Here is a 24,899-nt window from a genome sequence, read left to right on the forward strand (position 1 = left end):
TGCTACCTTTGCCATACAACTAAATTCAAGCATGTTGGCCTTCCACCAGTTTCGTATAAACTCGGACTGGCTCTGGCTTATATCGAAACCAGTGCTGATTGTCGGTGTATCGAAATACTTGTCGATATCAGACTCAGCGACGTTATACTGTGTAGGCTGAAAGGCTTCCAGAAATCGATATTCGAAGCTCTTCCAATTGGTTCTTGGAGTAGTCGATACAGGCTGTTTTGTAGTGGAATATGCTTTCTTCAGGAACTCCCGGATTCGGTCAATAATCTTCTCTCCATCTGGTAGCGTTTTGAGCCACTTGGTCTTGATTCGAGGGTCCAGAACGCTTGCGATATAGTATATGTCGTTGTCTTTGACGCATTCGTGGTACTTCTCCAAGAGTGAGATTCCATCGGAAACAGGAACAGTTATTGCTGGTGAGACCTTCTGCCACTCGCCTCGTCGTTCCTTGATAGCGAGGAGTATAGAACGGAGCTCTCCAAACATACGCGCCGCCATATGAATTGAAGGGCTATCCCGAGAGACGTACTCGGTATATTCGTTGAAGGGAGCCAGGATCATCTTGATATCCGAGAGCTGTCTCCAGTCGTTGGGCGTGAGACGTAAGGCTTCGATATCTGGATCATCGTTGACTGTATCTTCGAGCTGACGGCGACACTCTTCAGCTCTCACAATCATAACAAAGGTAGAGTTCCATCGAGTATCAACATCGTAGTTGATAGCTTTTGTACAGCCAGGTCGATTATCCCACTTCTGTATCCGCTGAGGAGATCGCGCAATCCAAAGGACAAGTAGTCGAAGCTTTGCAATAGGCGAAGTAGGAGCGTTGACCGTCTTCCAGCTCCTCTTAGCAACATCATCAAGAAGATCACAGGCTTCCTTATGCGAACTAGCGCGTAAAGACCTCAATATAGTTTTCATAACCAAGTTCAAGATGTGAGCAAAGCAGCGGATTTGGGAGTTATGGGTAAATTTCATCGTCCCTTCTCGGATGATAGTCTCGGCCAGGTACTCATCGTACCGCTGAGACAGCTTTTGGTAGAGACATCGGTGTAGGGTATCGTTATTCGATGCGTTGTCAGCTGTAATTGTCATAACTTTATCGGATATATGAAACCTCTCGAGAACCGTCGCAACGATATTAGCAAGGTTCTCTCCAGAGTGGCTGCCTTCAATTTCAACGAACTCAATACAAGCTCGATATTGCTGGAAGGCAGAGGACATCCAGTGAGCATTAATGGCTAGCATTGGCAATGAATTCTGACTTGTCCAGCCATCCAAAGATAGCGCAATTGAGGATGCTGAAGACATTAAGATTCGAAGCTCACTGTCAAGAGCATCAAGCCAAAGACATAATCGGCGCGACACAGTATCCGCACTTGGTACGGAGTCTTGAAAGCCTGCGGACCTCAACATAGCCTTGAATGAAGGCTGTTCGACGCATGTAAACGGTTGGCAGGTTGATACAATCCAATTCAAGACAGTTTCTTCGAATGGGAGCTTCTTTTCCTTAGAAATCCATGAGCTTAGCGGACCTTGGCACCCTGAATGGCCGTCCTGGAAGAGCTTGTGGGTTTGCTGCAGGTGCTGTTTCAACGCTGTGGTTGAAGATCGCAGTTTCGATGCAAATCGAAAGAATCGGCAGGTTGATGGCGACACAATACACAGGTGTTTAAGCTCGGACCGCTCCTTATTTCCTAATCTCCAGGTGCCAGATTCGGGTGTAGTAAGGTAGTGTTTCCAAACCCAGCTCCGCTCTTTCGACCTAGTCTCATCTTTCTGCTTGATTTCGACCCTCTCTACCTCGCATTCGACCTGAGATATTGATTGCGAAGGATGTATATCCGTATCAAGATTCGACAAACTCATAGAGACATTGCTGGGAGCTGTAGGAGACGTTGAAATTGGAGGAGTCGGCGACTTAAGGGCGGACCGGACTGCCATCTTCTTTCGGGGAGGCGGAAGTGGTATATCGTCTGCAAGGAGGCCATATTTATTAAGCGCCGCATAATCGCGTTTATTCTTCCTAGTATTAGGACAGTCAAATGTTGTAGCAAGTGGAGAAGTCATCTGTAACTTTATATTAGTATGTCAAGCTTGTGTCTTAATCGATCGCTTACCCTCAGGCACCCTGAAGTGACGGTTTTTAGTAGCTTTTGCACCCGATTTGGATGTTGTTCTTAGTAAAAGCACGTATGCGCGAAGACACGTTATTGTGGAGTCTCCGCTAACCCGATTAGACTATCTATTTACTCTTCATTAAATGCAATGTGCAGCTATTCATATTATGACTCCATATTGATATATTACGTGTATCTCAGTACGATCTATGAGCTAGTATAATTTGAAGCAAAACAGACCACATATAAGATTATCGATTTGTGGAGTAACCTTAAGAGTCGAATAATATATATCTGGATGAATTTTTTGACCGAAAATTGCATCTATTGATACTGCCCTACAGCTTCTCAATCTTAAGGCCAGATTTTTCAATTTTGATATCAGACTAAATCTATCCTACTTATCTCTGAATCCAAATGTTAGTTAACAAATTATTAGACTACCTGTATGAAGTGTTGATTGCTGGCTATCGTATTGAACAACAGGCGTGATTGACCGCCTTCCCAATGAAGCTTTAGAACAAAAAAGTTCGCGAACTTCGAATCGAATTCGAATCGGTCTTGAATTCGAATTCGTACGAATCGTTATTGTTGAGTATCGCGGTTCAAAGCTTATGGCAGGACTAGCGATGGATATTTAAATAGACGGGGTTCCCACTTTTGATAGTAACCTCAACAAGAACATTACAACTACCTATCTCAACAGTTATTTTCAATATTAATTCGAATCGAATCGAATCTGCCAAAAGTTCGATTCGATTCGATTCGTGCGGAGCGGTAGGAAGACTACTCGCTTGTGTGCACAAAGCTCGCATGTGAAATACGTTACTGAGTTAACATATTTCACAAGCGAGCCGCCCACCCCATCCAAAACGCGTCCAGGGATTAGCGCTTAGTCAATTCAACCACCCACCATGCCACCAATTCGCTCCCAAAGCTCTAGAAAATCCACAGAGCAAGAGGGTAGGATCTTACTAGCTATCCAGGCTTTTAAGAATCAAGCAATCTCTTCAATTCGTGAACTGGCACGCCTTTTAATATACCGCGTACAACTTTACGCGACCGCCTCTCCGGCCATACTCAACGAAGTACTACACGCGCCAATTCACATAAATTGACTGCAATTGAAGAGGAATCACTTCAAAAATGGATACTCTCTATGAATTCTCGTGGATCAGCCCCCCGGTCTTCTACCGTCCGAGAGATGGCTAATCTACTTCTTTAACAACGTGAAACCACCCCGGTTACTTCGGTCGGCGAAAACTGGATGACGAATTTTGTTAAAAGGCACCCTCTCCTCCTCCTCCCGATTTTCGAAACGGTATAACTACGAGCGCGCGAAGTGTGAAGACCCGAGAATCATTAGGGAGTGGTTTGATTTGGTTCAAAAAACGATCCTTCAATTTGGAATTGACCCTGATGATATCTATAACTTTGACGAGACTGGTTTTGCTATGGGAGTGATACCAACTACGAAGGTTATCACAAAGAGAGCACTTTTACAACAGGATAATCGAGAATGGGTGACGGTGATTGAGTGTACGGGTGCTTCTGGCTGGGTGCTTCCTCCGTGTGTGATTTTTAAAGGAAAGGTCTTCCTTAAATCCTGGTTCGATGGCCTTCCGGAAGATTGGCGCTTTGAAGTAAGCCCTAATGGTTGGACATTTGATGAAATTGGACTTTGCTGGCTTGAAAAGCTCTTTATTACTAATACTTCTTCACGCACGAAGAGGGGGGTATCGGCTTTTAATACTTGACGGGCATGGAAGTCATTTAACGCCGAAATTTGATGAAATTTGCGAGAAAAATAAGGCGATACCGATTTGTATGCCTGCACATTCATCCATTCTTTTACGACCTCTCGATGTTGGCTGTTTTGCGGTCTTAAAACGGTCTTACGGTCAGACAGTTGAAACGAAGATGCGGAACGGGATCCACTCTATCGACAAACTTGACTTCATTGACGCATACCCAGAAGCACGAATTGAAGCTTTTAAACGAGGCAATTAGAAATAGCTTCAAAGCTACCGGTTTAGTACCTTTCCACCCGATCGGGTGATCTTAAAGTTGAATATTCAGCTTCGAACTCCAACCCCCCCCCCCCTTAAGCCGGGGGAGCGAATCAATTCGAAATTTTACAGCATCAATATTCCTGGCTTTCAGGTAGGATATAATGTTCCAACGAGCAGATTCCGCATGAATGGGATCCCAAGTGGGCAGCGCGAGCCCCCTGATTCCCCTACCCTTCAATCTTCCACCCCTAGGAGCTCCTTATCAGATGAAGGGGATGGCATTAATTCTGGACCTACGGACAATAATATTCTGAGTTCTTGTCTGGAAGATACTCGGCGCAAAATTTCTGAGTTGCAAGCTATTGTCGGCCAAAACCCAGCGCATCTTGATCTAACAACATGCCTCAATCGATTTTCTTCTCAGATAAAAGACATCCAAGACTGGAAAAGCTTGATTGGCAAGGATATCGAGAGTGATTATCTAGCGCTCCTTTACCTCTTCATGTGGACAAGTGACAGAGTGGAACACTTCATAACGCAAGAGCAAGAGCATGTTACGCCTCTTCATGAGCTTGTGACCTGCCTTCTAGGCCTCGATTTTGCACATAAGGCATTAGAGAGGTATATAATAGAGCTTTTGTCAGGTTCCGATGCAGAAACTAACTAATTGGATATTTAGTGTTCGAGACTGCAAACCGCAAGACAAGCTCACAGCGGTTTCCGGAGTATATCATGAGAGCCAGGCGAGAGTCGAGAAGGCTCAGCAAAGTAAAGGATTCTGGACTATGGGGCCAAGGGCTGTCTTGTTAGATGCTTAGTTGTTTAAGCGAGATAGTTCGGAGGTCCATCTAAATACTCGGAATTTTTCCCTAGGAGGATTTCCGTACCTGAGCAGTAAAAGCTAACGTAGTAACTGAACTCAATTCGGAATATGGAAAAAGTTCAACGAGACAGTAGCCACATATCCAAAAAAAGTATGGAAAGCCAGCTGCAATAATCCTCCTGTGCGGATTCAATTCCACTAAGTTAGGCATACTCTTACATTACAGCCCAACTAAGTATCTTAATAAACTAAACTGAATTATGGTGCTTGTCCAACTCCCATTGTACGCCGTTACGGCGTTACCATAGACGTTTGCTTTAATTTAACCAAGGATTTGCGCATGCTGGAAGGGCTCATGCAGCCCATCCTGATGACGACGCTGAGCCCCCTAAGTCCACGCAACAATTCTCATTCTTATAAAGGTCTGTGCTGATAGGAAGTGGCAACTCTGGCAAGATTTCCCTGTTAATAAGCTCATCTAAGGGTTTCACCGCAATTATTTGACATCCGTAGATCTGCTCGTAAATTCACAGGTTGGTGCGCGCACGTGTCGCGTTCTGCTTGAGCTTTGTGCTATGTACCTTCCGTTAAGGTTGCGATACCCCCGTAGGCTTGAAAAGTGGCTAAATAGAATTCTATTTGTTCTGATCTTTGTTACAGAACCATCGCGTGGCCAACGTGGCCGCTTCTGGGGAGATGTATAGAAATGGGAAATTGTCACGCTACCTCTGGCATCTAGTTTTTGGTTTGTTCCGAATAGGCTTACATATACTTTAATGTAGTATAGATTTTCCGATATGATATATATTTGGCCCTAACGGCTTTAACTGCGGAATCTGAGAGGATATAGACTTAGAAGTATCACCACGGAGTATTTTTCGCCGCCTTACCCTATATGCTTTCCCAAACAGCAAGGCATTTGATGACATATTTCACAATATAGAGCTGTGGCAATGGCAGCAGCAGCCAGGGACTATCCAGCGATTCCTGCTTCTGAAGTTTCTATTGAGAGAGGCCTTAGTACAGCTAGGGATGTGCTAGGCATCCGGAGATATTCTTTAAAAGAGGATACCTTAAGAATGCTGATGTTGATTCGCGATGGATATAAGTGGTAGCGGTCAAGGGATTTGGTTAAATTATGCCATCGCAATATTCCGGTTCTGCATTCATAAAGTGTCAAATAAAACTGCTGTTGGACCAAAGCCCGTTCGCTCTCTAGATGATTCTAAAGGAAAAATGTGCCGATGCCGAACGATATGACGATATCGTGAGTGGTGATGTCGTCAACTTTGAAGCCCGCCGATATTGTACCGGCAATCAGCATCGACAAATTCAAAAGCAGCCGATATCGTATCGTCAATATTGGTATATCGGCAATATCGTCAACAGCCCTAGTATAGAGACAGTACTAGTGAGAGTTGTTTCCTGTAATAGGCTTGGCCTTCTGATAGAGGACTAGCATCTACTGAACTAACTGATCGCGATTATGCTGACGTTGGATACGTTAAAGCCATAAAACGACGACAATGACTGCTTAAACTAAATTCCCTAATGACTATGACTTTCAGCTGCATAACTTCTATTGAGTCATTAACTCCCGAATTCCTTCGCTACGGGTTAATTTTTGCCGATGTTCAAATCCTTACCTACAGAGACTTTGCCAGACCCCGAGTTTTGAATTCCTTGACCGCGAAATATGGACTGCGTAGCTAGAGAGCTGCCGGTTGATCTCTCAGGCCTATGCCGACCGTGGACTTCAGTCGTGGTGGAAGGCTGCGGTAGGCTCACGTATGAAAGGAGCTCCATGGCGCACCCTGTAGCCGCAGCCACAGCATGATGCTGCCATATGTCGTTCTTGTGAGAGTCTGCATAGTCGGACATGCCCCGGATGGCGATGTACGAGTACCCCGTCGCGATGCCCGCCGCTTCCATCTCGAAGCACAAGATATCGCCAACCACCCTCCCATCTACTTTTGCTGCATTTGACGCGCTCCTTATGACTTGATCTCCAGAGGCAATGAGTCCATAATGAATCTTGTCAGTCGGCTTCCGGTGCTGACGATGGACCAATTTTATTTTGTCACACAGCTGACAGGTTGTTTGGTGAGAAACATGACGATATTCCGACTGGAAAAGCTCATCCGGCTCCATAGGCCGCTGATACGAATCTCGGAGGTTGTCGCTTTTCTCAAACATAGCTGACATGAACCCAGGAATCTTGTTGTGCGAGATCCTTTGATCAGACCGCATAATAGACACAGCACTTCTCAGCAGTTCAAAGCTTACCGAGGAAGGGTGACCACAGAAATACTGACCTGCAGACGTCATTGATACAGATCATGTTCACTGATCTCATTCCAGGCTTGATTTAAGCTCCTACTAGATAAAACCACTTTCCCGTGGTGTCACCGGCCTCCAAAACAGGCCTTGAGAAGATAAGATGGAGCTTATCATACCGTCGAAATTGCGTGTGTGGTACAATCTTCTAGAGCATCGTTCTAAGAGTGATATTGAGCCCTGCCGGACCATTCGATTATGGTGAAAACCTCTACTCGTCTCGTTCGAGGCCGTCATCACCGGCTAGTTCGTTGAATTTGGGCTTCTTACAGCGGTACGACTTCCAACAAAGAAACACTCAGCCGCCTCCGGAAACATGGGCGACATACAAAAGGAATGCCGACGCAAATATAGTGAAAATCATTGTAACCATCCCCATGGGAGAGGCTGACAGGCTTTGAGAGCTAACAATACTCTGTACTCTACCCTAAACTCATTACAGGTAAGACGTCATATTACGGAAACATGCCAGCGCAAGCTTTATCAATCTCCTCTTTCTTAAGAAGATCATCCGGAAATCCCTTAACGTAAGATTTGGTTTTCATGTAGAAGAGGGTTTGAGCCATCTGTATATCAGACAAAGTAGTTTTTTTGACACCCGGCAGGTCGTGTCGCTATCACAGCTTCTGTAATGTTCTAGATCATCTTGCTTTAGCATTGAGAAATGGTTCAATCACGTGTTATATCAAAGGCAACACACCATCAAGGCGACAATGTACCCGCCCAATCTCCATATCAAGCCTTAGCAACTTCAACAACCATTCTGGAAACGTCGAGATGCCCTGCTCGGTGGGATGCTAAGAACAAGAATCTTTCCAAGATTCGCCTTCATCTTGGACCAGGGCTCGTTGCCCTTCGAATCTCTGTAGCTCATTTTCAGATCTGCTATCCTCAGAACATGACCTTCTAGTCCGTGTCGATTGATATCTTTGCTTTCCTCCATATCAATTTGAGCCCTAGAGTTTGGTGAGGAAAGATACGACGTAGGAGATAGACCATGAAGGCACAGTCAGGAGTCTTTGAGTACTGTGTCCAGGGGTATCCCTCGTGTTTGTATTTATAGACCTTGATGAACACATACAAGCTTATCTACACTGTACGTGCCACCGCGGCACGTCTAGGCCTCGTTTTGTGTGCCACACCGCCATTTTGATCACATAGTCTCCGACCTCTGATTCGCCGTTAGTCATGACACATAACACCATTGGACTGATGGTATTGATACAGGTCACATAATCTACTCTGGTCAAAGTCCAGTAAAACCGTATTCGCCCGCGCCTAGGCATGACTTCAAAGAACTCTGCACCTAAAACATCAGGTAAGGCAGTCGTGAGAAAAATAGCCTTGCTTCAGTCATTTGAGACAGTGAAAATTGCCCAGCATTCATGTTGACGCAGTTTCATAATATTTAATAATTACCTTGTTCCGCCCAAGACTTCTGTATAGCCGTGCCTTCCAGTGCCCCCCCCACCGCCTTCGGGATGGGGGTGCACCACACCGGAAAACCAATTCACACCGGAAAACCAATTTTGAAGCCATTCATCTTCTTGACTTTATTCCCACCTACCCACCATGCCAAAGGCACCCAAAATAGACGAATCCCATGTACTCGAGGCCTGCGAAGCCGCCCAGCGCGAAAAGAAACCGAATCTTGCGAAGATCGCGCGGGAATATGACATTCCGTATGAGATACTGCGCGGTCGCGTTCGCCGGGGACGACAGGCTCGTAACGCCTATACACCTAAGAATAAAGCTCTTGATGAGTATCAGGAGAAAGCTCTAGTCCAGTGGATCATTCGTATGCGTGATTTATACCTCCCCGTTACCCCTGAGATGCTCACAGAGTGGGCGTATCGGGCTCTCGTGCGTGCTGGTTCAAATCATGAAGTCAGTAAGATGTGGGCGTACCGTTTCGAGAAAAGACTTCCACCACATCTTATGTTAGGCCCTGTGACACAGAGAACGAAGGATAAGAAACGTCTTGAAGCAGAAGATGTAGGATACCTACAGCACTGGTATAACCAGCTTGCGAACGTACTCAAAGGTCTCCCATCACACTTAATCTATAACTTCGATGAATGCGGCTTCCAACCCGGCCAGGGAAGGGCTCGGAAGGTTATTGGCACGAAGGGAAGATGCCCTGATCTCGCTGAGTTCGATCATATTGAAAATATCACAGAAAATATCACAGCGATCGAGTGTATCACTGCTGATGGGTGGATCATGGAGCCGCTGTTTATTTTTAAAGGCGAGAAGTTCATGGAAAGTTGGTATGATCACTCTGATCTACCACACTTTTGGACGGCTGTTTCGCCTACAGGATATATCAATGACTTCCTTGCTATTGGATGACTTCAAAAATTTCATGAAGCTACAAAAGATCGGGTAAAGAGGGGTGAAAACGGTGTATTGATATTCGATGGTCATGAGTCCCATAAGACCGTCGAATTTCTTCAACTCTGTGAGACTTACGACATTATCCCTTTTTGTTTTCGGCCTCATAAGACTCATATTTGCCAGCCTCTTGATGGCAAGCCTTTTCTTGCTTATAAACAATATTTTCGCAAGCAAAATAACCTCATTTCTCAGTGGGGTGGGATCCCCGCGCGGAAGGCGGATTTTCTTAAGGACATCGTGAGCGTAGGCAACAAGACCTTCAACCAGCGAATCATTCCAAATTCTTTTAAAGAACGTGGTATATACCCTCCGAATGGCGATACTGTTATTCAAAAACTTCAAGATACACTTCCGCCGATACCAGACCTCTTCGCGCCCGATCTTTATGCATACGGTGAATCAACACCTCCCCCGAATATCTCTTCTTCTAGTGTGGAAAACACCCCTCCAAAGAGTGCCCAAGACCTCGAGAAGAATCAAAAAAAGCTTTCGAAGATATTCACTACAGAGGCCCTCACACCGAAGTTCCAACGAGGCCTACAACGTGCGGGGGGCACTGGAAGGCACGGTTACCACCATAGTTCTGCACAATTAATCGAGGGGTGACGCAAAACTGGATTAGCATATTTCAGATTTATTTTCCGGGAATCAAGTCGGAAGAGTGCGAGGTCAAACTGAATTCTCAAACTACTTAATGCTTTTTATATGTAACTAATTCTGGTAGGCGGTACTACGATTGTGAGGATTCCAACATACCAGCCTCACAAGGTAGATACCGAGTTAAGAGATACGCGCCGGGCTCGCTATTCGCCAAAGTAGACAGCCACTAAATCAATGGGTCTTTGAACTCGACGCGCGAAGGTAACGAAGAGGCATATAATCGTTTACATGCGGGGTTGAACGTAGTTGGCGAAAGCGTGTCGCGCGATGCTTCGCTGAACGATTGAGGGCCCAGATTCGTTTCACAGTGGAGCCCAAGGAAAACCCGGTCTACCACACGTCGGGGGCGTATGGGGTTTTGCTGTGGCCCACTCGACAGTGAATTAGGGTACCGTAATTCACGGAGAACAAATATGAATAAATGAAACTCATAACTTCTGCCAAATTATGGGGCGCACGGACAAAAAGTGCGGAGTGGGAGCCACTCCGGGCGGGAATATAACAGTATGAATCCTATTCGGCAGCGACTGAGGCAACGTTCCTGATCTCTTAAAGCATCATATCAACAAGCAAAAAGGAGTCTCACTGGATGATATAGCTAGATACTTTGGCACCACGGTGCAGTCCTGCGGGCTGTGTAATTTTGAACCACGGCAAACTAAACTATTTCCCGTTTCTATTCTATCAAGAGACATTGATAACTTAAGGGACCGCAAGATACAAAGAGTCAGCTTGAATTCAATACCACTTGCCCAACGAATGCATATGTTGAGTGCTGTAGTCCCGGGGTAGCCTGGCATTCCTAATTTTACCCCAACGTTCCAAGAAGTGAGAGAGAAATTTAGCCACGAAGCCCTCATCGTTCCTCTTCTGATAGATGAATTCCGCAAATTTCATATCGCGATTAGATGCTTCGGAAGCATCAAACCCGGAAGCGTCAATGTCAGAACCGCCAATTTCTTCAAGAGTTGAAAAGGTCGATTGAATGATCAAAAAGGGATCAAGTACGAGGCAGTCTCTTGTTTCCAAATCGAGCTCAACAAGGCATTCAGCGGCAGATTGACGGTAGAATCGCTTCAATCTCCCGCTCCGCGATGCCTCTGATAGTCGATACTCATTGTCAAAGAGTGTGCAAAAGAAAGTCGGTTGAATTTTGCTGTTGCCAAGACGAGTCCATAGTTTAGATTGATCACGTGGCCGATGAGGCTGGTATCCGCACAGAACCCAGTTCATAAAAGATTTATCCCAATCGTTCTGGTTCTAGGGCAAACATCCGTTCCAAAAAAGGGCATTTCTAAACCGATTGCAGAGTTTATCCATTATTTCATCATGCGGAAAGTGATACTTGAACACGGCCAGGTATAAAGATGAGCCACCGCAGGAACCACCGGCATAGCCAAACCGTATTCACCGATGGCAGTGATATTTCGGACTAACCATGAGTATATGGCAGCAAGTCGAGATATATCACGCGTACCCTGTGCGTCATGTTGGTCTTCACCGAGCAGACGTGAAAGAGCGTCCACCTGGTCAATCTCTTGAATTCGCCCATATTTTAACAGCGCCCGAAGATACATGATCTCCGAGATCGTGTCTTTTCGGAACCTCTCCAGGCTCGACGGTTCCCAGATTACCGCTAGCTGTACAATTATATGCGCAGCTAGGCTACCAGTGACCAAGTAGAAGTCCAGATTTCTTTTCTGCTTACAGGCATAGAGATCATCCAAGAGCCTCGCTCGAAGGACCGGGGCAGGCGAGGTCCCACTTTCAGAAGGGTCTGTTAGTTTCCTAGCAGATAGTCATACCCTGGGACCGCCTCATTGTTATCGATCAATGCTGGGAAGATATCCATTTTGACTCCGAAAGATCCAACCCTGCGTCGAAGTTCATCCCAGCTATTCGCGTCTATGCCCAGCTCTTCTGCAAGAAGCCTAAAATTTTCGCACAAAGCAAAAATCTCTTTGTACTGGGTATCGCACACTAAAAGAGCATGTGAGCTGCAATATAGGTAGCACGAGGCTTCGGAATCTTACATATCGGAAGAGCGCCAATACAGATTCTGCCCTCCAGGGACCTTTGATGAATGTCTTGAATAAAGGCCAGACGGGGTTCGATCTCATCGACACTCGATAAAAGCAGATCGAAATAGAGTTTTGAAAGTGGGCGTTCTCCATCATCGTGCTCAGGATAGTGGTGTATTGGCTCAGTGCTGGGTATCCATTTAGGTTCTAACGAGCTGCAGAACTCTTCCAACCGCCCGAGATAGTACTCGTGCCCTCGGATCGCCGGTTCAGGAGCATTCTCAAAGAAAATCGCGATAGCTTTTCGGCACTTACAAGCGCTGGAAAGATGTTCCAGAAGCCCAGCTTTCTCTTCTGTGGATAAGCGAACTACTCGCCTATGCAGAATGGCCATCAAAGTGTTCACGGTCCAGTGCTGATACTTAACTCCATTCCCAAATACAATCTCAAGCGCCTTTCCCTCGGCTTCCTTGGAGCTTTTGTATAGCGCTACCACTGACATTGTTTATGTTCTTTAGATGGTTGAATCCAGCGCGATATAATTGGAATCAGGGGCTAAAGCCAGAATGCGACATTAAGAGGGGGCATATGCATTATGTAAGCGGGGAAAGACCACATGCTCCTTCTCCGCAAAATCTTAGGCCTCTCGACGACACAACAGCGAGACGCGCCGATCTCTATAGATTCGATACCTGACCATGATAATACAACGTTGAACTTCAATTTGGAAATTCCTACAGTAGAAGTCGAAAACAGTTTCGCCAGCGGACACATGTGTTGTTTCTCGGCTCGTACCCGAAACCGAGCTAGTCCCTATTAGGTTTCCTAATAAATAACCTTGCTTTACCATGTCACGTCTTGCATCGGTATTGGATTTCAGTTCCCAAAAAACCCTTGTAATCGTGCCAAGCCCACCAACACCTACCGGTATTGGTGGGCCCCAGCGGATAACAAATTCTCACTGGATCACAAATTGCAAAATTAAGTATCTCTTATATAGAAACTCCATACAAAAGATACTTCCAAGCAATATAATCGTAAATTCAATTTTCTCTACCCTTAGACTAGAGAGGGAGAACATAAGAAGGTATATAGATTGTGAATGAAGTCTCAATCATTTGGTATCAATTTTAGTAAGAATTATTGTGTGCTTAAAGTAAAAGAATGGTTAAACTTTTACACGTCTATATTGCTATGTAGTGTAGCTACATAATAACAAGACAGAGTTCTCCTATTTTTTCCTGATTGGCCAATTGTATACTGTTCTAACAGTTATGAGCTCGAACAGCATAGCCCTGTTTAAACCCCCAGAAATTAGTAAATCGTCCCCGAAATGTCTGGGAAGCCATCGGTTCCACTACTGCGGACCCCTGAACCTCGCTGTCGACCTCACTAGCGTATTTCACAAGCGAGTGGCGCACCCTGCTCAAAACGCGTCCAAGAATTAGCACTTAATTACTTCAACCACCCACCATGCCACCAATACGCTCTCAAAGCCCTAGGAATTCAATAGAGCAAGAGAGTAGGATCTTACTAGCTATGCAGGCTATTAAGAATCAAGAAATCACCTCAATTCGTGAAGCAGCCCGCTTTTTAATATCCCCGAATCCACCCTCCGCCGCCGCCTAAGTGGTATACAACACCGCGCGATTTCTCGCGCCAATTCACATAAATTGACTGCAACTGAAGAGGAATCACTTCAAAAATGGATACTCTCTATGGATTCTCGTGGATCAGCGCCCCGGCCTTCTATGGTTCGAGAGAGAGCTAATCTTCTCCTTCAACAACGTGGAACCACCCCGGTTACTTCGGTCGGCGAAAACTGGGTGACGAATTTTGTTAAAAGGCACCCTCTCCTCTCCTCCCGATTCTCGAAATGGTATAACTATAAGCGCGCGAAATGTGAAGACCCGAAAATTATTAGGGAATGGTTTGATTTGGTTCAAAAAACGATCCTTCAATTTGGATTCCAAATTTTGGAATCGACCCCGATGACGTTTATAACTTTGACGAGACTGGTTTTGCTTTAGGATTAACGACAACTACGAGGGTTATTACGAGGAGTGAATACTCCGGGCGGAGAGCACTTAAACAACCTGGAAATCGAGAGTGGGTGACGGTGATTGAATGTACAAATGCTTCTAGCTAGGTGCTTCCTCCGTGTGTGATTTCCAAAGGAAAGGTCTTCCTTAAATCCTGGTTTACCGGCCTTCCTAACGATTGGCGTCTTGAAGTGAGTCCTAATGGTTGGACTTCGGATGAAATTGGACTTCGCTGGCTTGAAAAGCTCTTTATTCCTACTACTTCTTCACGTACGAAGGGGGTGGGTATCGGCTTTTGATACTTAACGGACATAGAAGTCATTTAACGCCGAAATTTGATCAAATTTGCGAGCAAAATAATATGATACCAATTTGTATGCCTACTCATTTATCCCATCCTTTACAACCTCTCGATGTCGGCTGTTTTGCGGTCTTAAAACGGTCTTATAGTCGGGCGGTTGAAACGAAGATGCGGAACGGGATCAACCATATTGAGAAACTTGACTTTCTTAAAGCATACCCAAAGGCACGAATTGAAGCTTTTAAACCGGAGACAATTAAAAGCAGCTTCCGAGCTACCGGTTTAGTGCCATTTACATCAGATCAAGTGATTTCAAAGCTTAATATCCGGCTTCGAACGCCTACCCCCCTCCCGGCCGGGGTAGTGAATCAAGTCGAAATTTTACACCAAAAACGCCAGCTACAGAGAAAGAACTACGCCGGCAGGCTTTATCAATACTTCGTACAAGATCTCGAAGTCCACCAGCCCGTCAGATCGTGCATTAAACCAGCTTATGAAAGGCTTCCGTCTTACAATGCAAGGTGCTATCTTACTTGCTAAAGAAAACAAGGAATTACGCGCCGCCAACGAGAAGCAGAAGCAAAAGCGCACTCGATCCCGAAGGCAGATACCAGCTGAAGGAGGGCTCTCAGTACAGGAAGCTTCTCAATTGATTACTGAGCCGGTGGCAGTAGTTGAAGCACTCCCCCGCCCCCAGCGAAGAAGGCCTTCGCCACTTTTACAACCACGAACGAGAGCATTACCAACGTGCGGGCTATGTAAAAACCAGGGTCATAGAAGAGATGCATGTCCAGATAGATGATGATTTTAGTGTATTTAATTTAATGGAGTTTTGGTTGAGTTATATGCATTTTAAATTAGTAGGTTGGTTTGGGTGCGCCACTCGCTTGGGTGCGCCGCTCGCTTGTGAAATACGTTAGCGGTTCAAACTCCCTATTCCCAACCCGATTGAACGCAATTCAACTACCTCAACACCTACCCCTGCACCCAGTCTATTGAGATGGATGTACAGGCGATACTCTCCGCCCAGAATGGCGTTAAACTTCGAGAACCGGCACAGTGGTCCAGATAGTTCGATGGCACCAAGATGTTTGCCAAAGAACAGAAAATTTGGGACTAATGTAACCCAGCCACTGCAAAGGATCAGCTGCCGGAACAGCTGCCTAGATTGGATATAGACGTGTAGTTGTGCGATTATCTATGGTTATCTCACGGTTAATCTCTTGCGATACCTGGACACCGTCTTTCCGCCATAACATCTTCAACCCTGTCGCCCACGTTACACCAGTACCTAGCCAGGGTACGCCCCAGCCGCTAATGAACTACCAGATTCCCACGGTATCGCACGCGCATGACATGCCCCATCGCCATGCCCAGCTGCCCGACATGAACTCCATCCACCATAGATCCTTGTCTTTCCCCAAAGGATCGCTGGACCACCCGCGTTCTAACGGGATGCTATCTCCCACACCATCATCTATACTATTAGGTTGTGAGGTTCTTGTCACGAATGTTTGACACGCAGACGGCGTCAAAATGGGGCATGGGTATGGGTATAGGTATTAACGAACATATATGAGTGATCGCACTGGTCAACAAACTTAGGGCTTATCATAAGGCTTTGCCAGGGGATTTGTTGTTGTTGTCTTCAGTTTTTTATATTTTTATTGTGGTATAAAATCTCGAGTGTCATCCTGACAGGTGCCGGTACAAATGGGGTCTGTTTGCTTCTTCTTTTTTGAAAATATTCAGGTTTTGTTTGATTCGAAGTTATATATATCCCGGTATTTGGTTTGTTCAGTGGTTTCTTTCTTCGATTTTTATTCTTTTCGCCTTTCTACTTTTTATTGTGTTGGCCTTCTGCTTTTTCTGTATCTGCTTCTTTTCTTCTATTGATCTGTTTATGTGCTTGATCCTTCTGGTTTTTGTTGTCTATATCGATTTTCTCCAAATTGGATGTTTGCAGCTTGATGAATGAGATTTGGATAAATATTTAGAAACTATATTCTGTCAGTAAGTGTCAATAATGCGTATTGTTATTAAGAAAATTCCAACTAATTGGCCGAATAGAGAGAAATTCAAGGACTCGCTAGAATGGTCTAGTTTCAACCTGAAATCCAGATAAATAGACAAAGCACCCATGGAAATTTTAAAATACGCATCATCATTCTACTATCTTTCTTCTTTTTCGGAGTCTTTCTTTACTCAGTTTGCCTCATTCTGAAGCTGTTTATCTCGTTTATATAGACGCTCAAGACATATCTCTGTGGTATGTAAAGAGAAACCCGCTAGATATGATGGCTTTAGCTGACTCTATACAAATTTAAGAGCAATATGTATTTCAGATTCCGATAACTCTTGACATCCGACTAGCCTTCGGATGAAATCCATGGATGCTTCGCCCATGCTGAATAAGTGAAGAAGAAGACGACGACAATGGACAAGATAGTGAGGATGATGATGATGATACTCTAACACATTTTATGATGCTTACGACAAGAGTCGATAAATTATTGAATTAAAATTCCCACGCTGTCGACGAAAGACGTGGCCCATGAAGAGGACCGTGCATCTGGACAGCGAGAAGGTATCATTTATACAAGTGCGCACCACGTCGCATAGCCTGATTGGTGTTCGGATGAGGAGTTCTGGCAATGCAAATGCATATTCGACATATCATATGCATCACTGCACACATCCCACGAAAACCAGACCATGGAAGATAACCACGTTTCAAGCATATGTCAAGGTTAAAGGTTAAAGGGGAGTAACTCCCAGCAATTTTAAACATCTAGTCACCGTTGTTAAAATAAATCAGACTCACCCACACTTTCCCAAACATGGATAATCTCCAGCCACGTAGCTATCAACTCGAAATGTTTGAGATGAGTATGAAAGAAAATATCATCGCCGTGGTAAGTCTTGCATTCTAAACTCGTAGAGATATTTATTGAGCCCCGCATTAATGTTTCTAATTTAGATGCCAACTGGAAGTGGAAAGACCTACATGTATGAATTACTTGACACCCTATCGGGCAACCTCAAAGATAATAACGATGCTTAGAGCTAGCATGAGGATTATGGCAGAATTGGAGCGTTGCCAAGATAACCAGGTAAGCTAATGGTTTGAGGCCAAAGTACGACTGCTATTAAACAACACGTCGTTTAGATGGTCTGGTTTTTGGTTCCGACGAAAGTATTATGTATTCAACAACTGACATACATTTCGCGTCACATACCCGCAGTCAGCATGAGAATGCTGACAGGGGACGATGGAGTGGAATGTTGGAGCAATCAAGAGATTTGGGATGCCGCTCTTCGGGGATTGAAGGTGGTATTTGCTACTCATGCTGTCCTCGCCGATGCGCTCACACACGGCTTTGTTAAATTACAAGACTTGGCTTTGCTGGTCTTTGATGAGGGTGAGAAATAAAAATAATTATTTTGATATCTAATAAAACTGACGCTAGCGTAGCTCATCATTGCGTGAAATCGCATCCAGGGAACCGTATCATGCGTGATTTTTATCACAGAGTTAAAGCCGAGAACAGCAGTGCAGCTGTTCCAAGCATTCTTGGCTTGACAGCTTCCGTTGATCCAAAGAAAGTCCGGTGAGCGAATGAAAAAGAAATTGATAATAGTTAAATATAGAGCATACTAATGAGGTTCAAAGGGAACTTGAAAAGAATTTGGATGCAACTTGTCGGGCGCCCCTGGTTCAGCGCCAGGAGTTAGCGGAACATGTTTCTGACCAGAATCTAACCAGGATTGTCTATTCCCGAGACCGCAACGACGCAGCAGACTTACCTTTCCATTTACAAAGATTAGAAAAGATTGTCATGGAACTGCGTGAAGACAGCAAAACCATGGGCCATCCCTCCCGGACGAGGTTTCCAACCTCCATACAAAAGCCCGTATGATTTGGTATCAATTGGGCAATTGGGCTTCTAGTTACTTCCTCACTAGAATTTCGCATCACATTGCCGGGCGAATTGCTGGACCGAGGAACTCTTCTTCGGTTTGGTGGCCCAGCCACAGATATCCAAATTTGATAACTTTGCTGAGAAGTATCTCTGACGGTACTGGCGGCAATATGCAAGCGCCCGGTAATATGTCCAATAAAGTTGAGCGACTCTTATTGTTTCTGAAGGCAAAAGCCTGTGCAAACCTCTCGGGAATTATTTTTGTTCGAGAGCGAGCGACTGCTTACGTTCTATCAGCGTTGCTTAATGAGCACCCACTGACCCACGGTCTGTTTCGATGCGCGCCTTGTGTGAGCAGCTCTACTCACTCTGAACACTGGGCGATAGATAACTCTTTGATCTTAAAGAAGAGCGAGGAAGTGGTCACTGACTTCCGCTGCGGCACAAAAAATTTGATCGTCGCCACCAATGTGCTCGAAGAAGGCATTGATATTCCAGCATGTCATCTAGTCATTTCATTCGAACTTCCAGACAACATGACATCCTACATCCAACGCCGGGGCCGAGCACGACAGAGTATCTCTGAATTCGTCATCATGGAAGAAGATAATTGTGAATCCCTAGCTTCACGTCAATGGAATGTGCTTGAAAAGAAAATGCAGGAGCTATGTTTGGACCATCATCGACGTCATCAAATAGTGAAGATAGACGATGGAGAATCTGAAAACATAGTTCTCCGGTTATCTCTGGACACAGGGTTTGTCTTCTCTGCCATAATCTCTGTCCTTATGGCTAACGCAAGGAAATTCCGTTCACAGGGCGCTGCTGACAGCAGAGAATGCCATATCCCATTTATACCATTTCTGCACAACTCTGCAAAGTGAGACACCAGGCCGAACCTCTCCTTCTTTCTCATGTGAGAGTAACGAAAAAAATCACTTTCGATCTACAGTCTATCTGCCGAGTGGTGTTGATAGTTCGTTACGAGTAGCGAAAGGGCGCCATTGGTGGGCCACAAAGCAGTCAGCACGACAGGATGCGGCTTTTCAAGCCGTTCACGCTTTACACCGCCAAAGTCTCATCAATGACCATTTCCTTCCTTTGTTCCAGGATAATTCATGGGCTGAGATGAGTCAACAAAAAGCTGTGGCTGCCGAACTGCCCTTAGTGGAGAACTTTATCAGCTTCTGGAAAGACGTTCCAGGCCATTGGACCGAACGAACAATATACAGATGTCGCATCGAGGTTTCTAAAAATGGGGAAGTACAATCAGATCTTGCGATGGCTCTTTTTACACCAGTAAAGCTACCAATTGATGCGAATGTGGACTTATACTGGGATAACCAAACAACCTTTAGGGTAACATTGCAGCCCTTCAACCTTGAAACAGCGCTCTCACCTTTTTTAAGGTCCATCATACGGGAGATAACGACCTTATTATTCCATTCGACTCGCGGAAAATCCCCACAAGAAGATTATTCGGAGTTTCTTCCATTCTTTACTCCGGACCTCCCCTTAGAAGAGCTAGAAGACTGGCTTGATATCAATCGAGGATCCCTTGCTATTTGGAGTGAGCAAACTCGTGTGCCTCTTCTTTCCCCTGGGGGTTTCATCCGAAGCCCTAAGCTTCATTTCACTCCCCACATCTTTGTGAGGTGGATTCGAAACCCAGATGCAAGTGGATTTACAATCGAATGTCGACCGTTTGAAAAAAGGCGGAACCTCATACAGCAAGCAACGTTGGCCGATCAAATCTCCACACAAACTTTCACCAAAACAGCCTGTATAGCTGCCACTGAGTGCACCATTGATTTCCTGCCTTGGGAACTGGGTCGGACCAGCCTCCTGATTCCGCCAATCATACAATTACTGCATCAGCATCTGATGGCGCAGTCTATGCGCGTTGAAATTTTTGGAGATGTGCCTGAAATCGGATTGAGTTCTCTAGCGGAGGCAATCACATCTCCTTCTTCTCAATGGCCAGTAAATTACCAGCGACTAGAATTTTTGGGTGACTCTCTGATCAAGTTCTTGGTCTCTACGCATGTCTTTTATACTTATCCTCGATGGCATGAAGGCTACCTATCAAAGATGAAGGATTTGCTAGTCTCAAACGAGAGACTGACGCAAGCGGCCGTGAGTGCTCACTTGGAACAATTTATCTGCGCTGATTTCATCACGCGAAAACATCCAATCTTTTGGCAGAATAAAGGAGACGCTGCGGACAAAGGGATTCCGAGAAAAGTATATGCTGATGTGGTAGAAGCTCTCGTAGCCGCTGCCTATGAACACGGTGGAAATTCGCTCTCCCGAAAGCTTGTCGGGATTTTTCTACCGGAGATTTCCGACTTCACGCCAATACCCCAAGAACAACCAAAGAAAAATTGCCAATTCCCGGTCCATTTGGAAATCAAACTTGACAAACTTCTTGGCTTCAAGTTTAAGAACCGGGCTCTGATCTGGGAGGCGCTCACACACCCATCATGGCAAAGAGACCAAACAACTGGGTCTTACCAACGACTTGAATTCCTGGGAGATGCGGTTTTGGACTTTCTCGTTGCAAGAAGACTGCACGCTCAGGTTCCAAAGCTTGCGGAAGGTCGAATGACGGAAATTCGAGCCGCTTTGGTAAATGCCGACTTCTTGGCATTCCTCTGCATGGATTTCGCTCCCACCGAGACATGTTACTACGGGCAGGAGATAACAGCAAGCAATTTTGGGGCGACCGTTCAACCAAGAAATACCGCATTATGGATGTTCATGCGACATGACGCTTCAGATGTTGTTAAGATGCAGACATCGTGCAGCAACATATATCGCATGCTTGGAGATGCAGTCAAGAAACCCCTAAAAAGTGGGCGCTCATATCCTTGGGCCACGCTTGCCCAGCTAAGAGCATCTAAGTTCTACTCAGACCTTATTGAGAGCACTATTGGGGCAATTTTCGTTGAAAGTGGTGGCGACCTGGATGCATGTGAACGCTTCTTGGAACGTATCGAGTTGATGGCTTATCTTGAGCGTTTCGCGGCGCATGATGTAGAGTTAGAACACCCAAAGAGTGCTATGGATCGTATTATGGGTACACGCAAGGCCGACTTTCGGGTGAAAGAAACCGAGAATAGTTTGCACGATATCTCTGTTTGGATGGAAGGTGAAGAAGTAGCGTCTATCAATCACTGTTCATCAAGAGCTGAAGCGTTTGTGCGAGCCGCCGAAGCGACGCTCTCGTTTTTGTCACGAACTTCAAATTAATTATAAGGAAAGGAAGAATTGATGAGACCAATTCCAAGAGCGTTGATTATCAAGTCCCTTGTATTACTAGTGCATCAGATACACCTGAGCAGTTTACTTTTGTCACTTGTAATAAAGGAGAGAAGTCGAAACCTTTCTTAAGATTTGGAATAGCAATATGGTTCTATACACCGCCGGTAGTTTGTGATAGAAAACGACGATACAGACATCGAGGAAAATTCCACCGCTGTTTCTGGGTCCTACTTTATTTGCCTTTAGTCATATTTACTCCCTACTAAGCGGCAGATTAATATCAAGACATTATACCCAAATCGCTTAGAAGAAACCGTTGCTTACGCGACGTAGGCGTAGGTTTTTTTGAGTGACTCATCGTGAATATCAATCTATCAATGAATATTTGCCATAGAATAAGGGGCTATATGTTTATCTCGTTGGTGGCGTTCATATATTTTACCTAGCACAGTCTACTTATAAGTCACAGGATTGAGTGCTCAGAAAACCAAACGCCAAATCGGTTAACGCTTGTCTCAACCTGTATTTGGGTAAGGATGATGGATTCTAGTGCTTCGATAATTCGAGTAAGCGAGACTCATGAGCCCCGGCTTTGGGACTCGATTGTTGCTTTATTCGAGTAATTAAGCAACAGCCACAGCAGGAAGACAAGGATATTCTATTGGCCACTACTCTCATTTCGAGTTTCGAAAACGGCTTCTAGGTCTATCACCGTGCAATTCCCGACAAGAAGGTATAAATTGTCAAAAGTGAAGGTACCCATCTATGTGCCGGCAGGAAATTAAGTCACAAAATGGTTGTATTAGAGTCTATTCCTTCTGCAGCGGTTGCAAGCTTGGAGCCTGCATTGACAACATTCAAATATATATTGAGGCAAATAATGAGAGCATTCTTCGCATCGATGGGATCCTCGTACATATTTCCATCGACCATGCCCGCACTCGTGGTTGTCTCTGAGCTCTTGCATTGTTCTTGCGATCAAAGTATCTCGACGCCTCTGCATAAAGGACAACGTTGAACCTTCTGCGAATACACGAGGTTCATTTGGTTCTGTCTCTTGAATTTCAATATGAGGTTCGTCTATGTCTGGTACAAGTTGATCTTCCAGCCGATATTCATCAATAGCTGGCGGGGGGTTGGCGGCAGGCAGATGATCCGCTTCTCGATCGACTATTTGGTATGCACGCGCAAGGAGACGATGCTCGTCCCATTGTTCACATGCGCAATTCTTCCACTTTCCCCCACAATTGTAACAGAATTCGGCACCACAGCGACATCTATCGTCATTTTCCGTCAGAAATCAGAGTTGTGAGAGAAAAGAAAGGGGACACAGACATCATATGATTGCAACCATGGTCCAATTCCACTAGTCGCCAACATGAATAGCAGCGTTGCCATCCATTTTCTTGTGCCGCTGACAAAAGCTGTTGCATAGCAGGGTCGTTTGGGCAATCGCCCATATGGGCTCGCCCTTTGCAATTTGTGCAGGTCGTGTGCTGGCAGTTGGGGCATGTGGCTACTTCACCATCGATATGAGATTTCCCGATGAAAACAGAACACTCAGTAGAGTAGCAGTACGTTCTGTTTGGTGTTTCAAACTCAACCTTCTTTTTCTCGTACAGTTGGACGAGTTCAAACTTGAGAAATATCCGAGCCATGCTCAAATTGATGGGTTGCCGGCAGCATCGTGGAGGAAATAACGATTCGTCTGTTATTGAGGCTTTGAAAAGAGCTTCCAAACAAGAACGACAATACTCATGTTGACATGGGACACGCGCCACGTTGAAAAATTCTGTATCATCTCCACAAGCCACACATTGACGAATTTGTGATCGTGGTTGACGGAGTCGTCGAGCTGCCCAAGCAGATGACTCGGCTTGCTCAGTTTCAGCCCCAGTCATGCCCCCATCCTCTGTGTTGTAGTACCCTTCCAAGCCGGACACATACAAGATCTCGAGTTTTGCCAGAGTCTCATCGTCTAAACCTGATGTTTCTGCTTCGAAGTCATTTCCCGAGACTAGATGTTCATCATCCATCCATCGACGCGCAATACTTCGATCTTGAGACGCGCTCTCTTCTTCCACTTTTGTCTGAGCCAGGATGCGCCCATCAGCTTGAACCGCGGCTGCGAAACTCATGGCCATTCGCCTATCCTTGAGAAAATTAGAAATTGCTTCCAAATGCTCGTTTTGTAACTGAAAAGCCAGCTCCTCGTCGGTAGGATCCCGAGATTTCCCTTTGGAGATTTCTGAATAAAGGCCGGCATCTTGGAGTTGTATCTGAACGATCAACTCAGCTGTAGGCTGATCCAGTTCTAACATGTAGGCCATCGTGACAAATTGAATGATATGAGGCAGATAATCATAGAATTAAGTGATGGAGATCGTTGAGAATTAACTTTGGGATGTATTATAAGAAGAAGCCCAAACATTCACCGCACGTTGACGCCTTGGTTTGGTATGACCCAATCGCTTCCTCTCACTGATTGGGCGCTCATCTTGGCAACTAAAATCAAAAGATTTTCGGTTTTACCCCGCCCGGTACCAGACAGCCTCGAGGTCTCGGTTCAAAATTAATATATAATTGTGTGATGGTGGAAGCGAATCATAGATATACGCATAATAAATGCTTAGGCATACAACTAATACCCTTCTGATATTGTGTTACTTTTATATTTCATAGGGAATCTGCCCCATAGATTCTGGATTAAATAACAAAGCCTGTGCTGCTTCAAATCCATTACTCATTGAAATCTACCTTACTCCGTTGCCTCACGCATCACTCATTTTCTCATCTCGTTGGAGGAGGGCCTGTTATATCTCGAAAACCGAAGGCAAGCTGGTGCTACCGGTGGGTAATCCTAATCAGTGTTAGGCTCCTTGCACATGACGGCTGATCTCACTGGGCCTAACACCAATCTCACAATCCTTGCATGTAATAATGGGAAATTCCCCCGGTTTGGAAAAAGTTTGGTTTTCCATGTCGTGTAG

The 24,899-nt window shown here is 45.2% G+C and overlaps 3 protein-coding genes across 3 annotated transcripts; 1 reads left to right on the forward strand and 2 right to left on the reverse strand.

The window, feature by feature from the left end:
- Positions 1-11,096: 11,096 nt before the first annotated feature.
- On the reverse strand, positions 11,097-12,881 carry N7471_010540 (uncharacterized protein; the record flags this gene model as incomplete). Its single annotated transcript, XM_057283259.1, has 5 exons — positions 11,097-11,514; positions 11,796-11,994; positions 12,067-12,122; positions 12,164-12,338; positions 12,392-12,881. 5 exons carry the CDS (start codon positions 12,879-12,881, stop codon positions 11,097-11,099), a joined length of 1,338 nt encoding a protein of 445 aa, XP_057132238.1.
- A 4,897-nt stretch (positions 12,882-17,778) lies between these two features.
- Positions 17,779-21,897, forward strand: N7471_010541 (ATP-dependent helicase dcl2; the record flags this gene model as incomplete). The annotated part of the gene is made up of 6 exons (XM_057283260.1): positions 17,779-17,835; positions 17,892-18,144; positions 18,198-18,333; positions 18,396-18,611; positions 18,791-19,402; positions 19,464-21,897. 6 exons carry the CDS (start codon positions 17,779-17,781, stop codon positions 21,895-21,897), a joined length of 3,708 nt encoding a protein of 1,235 aa, XP_057132239.1.
- Positions 21,898-23,192: 1,295 nt separating this feature from the next.
- N7471_010542 (E3 ubiquitin-protein ligase) lies at positions 23,193-24,239 on the reverse strand (the record flags this gene model as incomplete). The annotated part of the gene is made up of 1 exon (XM_057283261.1): positions 23,193-24,239. One exon carries the CDS (start codon positions 24,237-24,239, stop codon positions 23,193-23,195), a length of 1,047 nt encoding a protein of 348 aa, XP_057132240.1.
- Between the last annotated feature and the right edge of the window lie 660 nt (positions 24,240-24,899).

The sequence above is a fragment of the Penicillium samsonianum genome (assembly GCF_028829775.1).
Source record: "Penicillium samsonianum strain IBT 33392 chromosome Unknown utg000006l_segment0_segment0, whole genome shotgun sequence".
Lineage (NCBI taxonomy): Eukaryota > Fungi > Ascomycota > Eurotiomycetes > Eurotiales > Aspergillaceae > Penicillium > Penicillium samsonianum.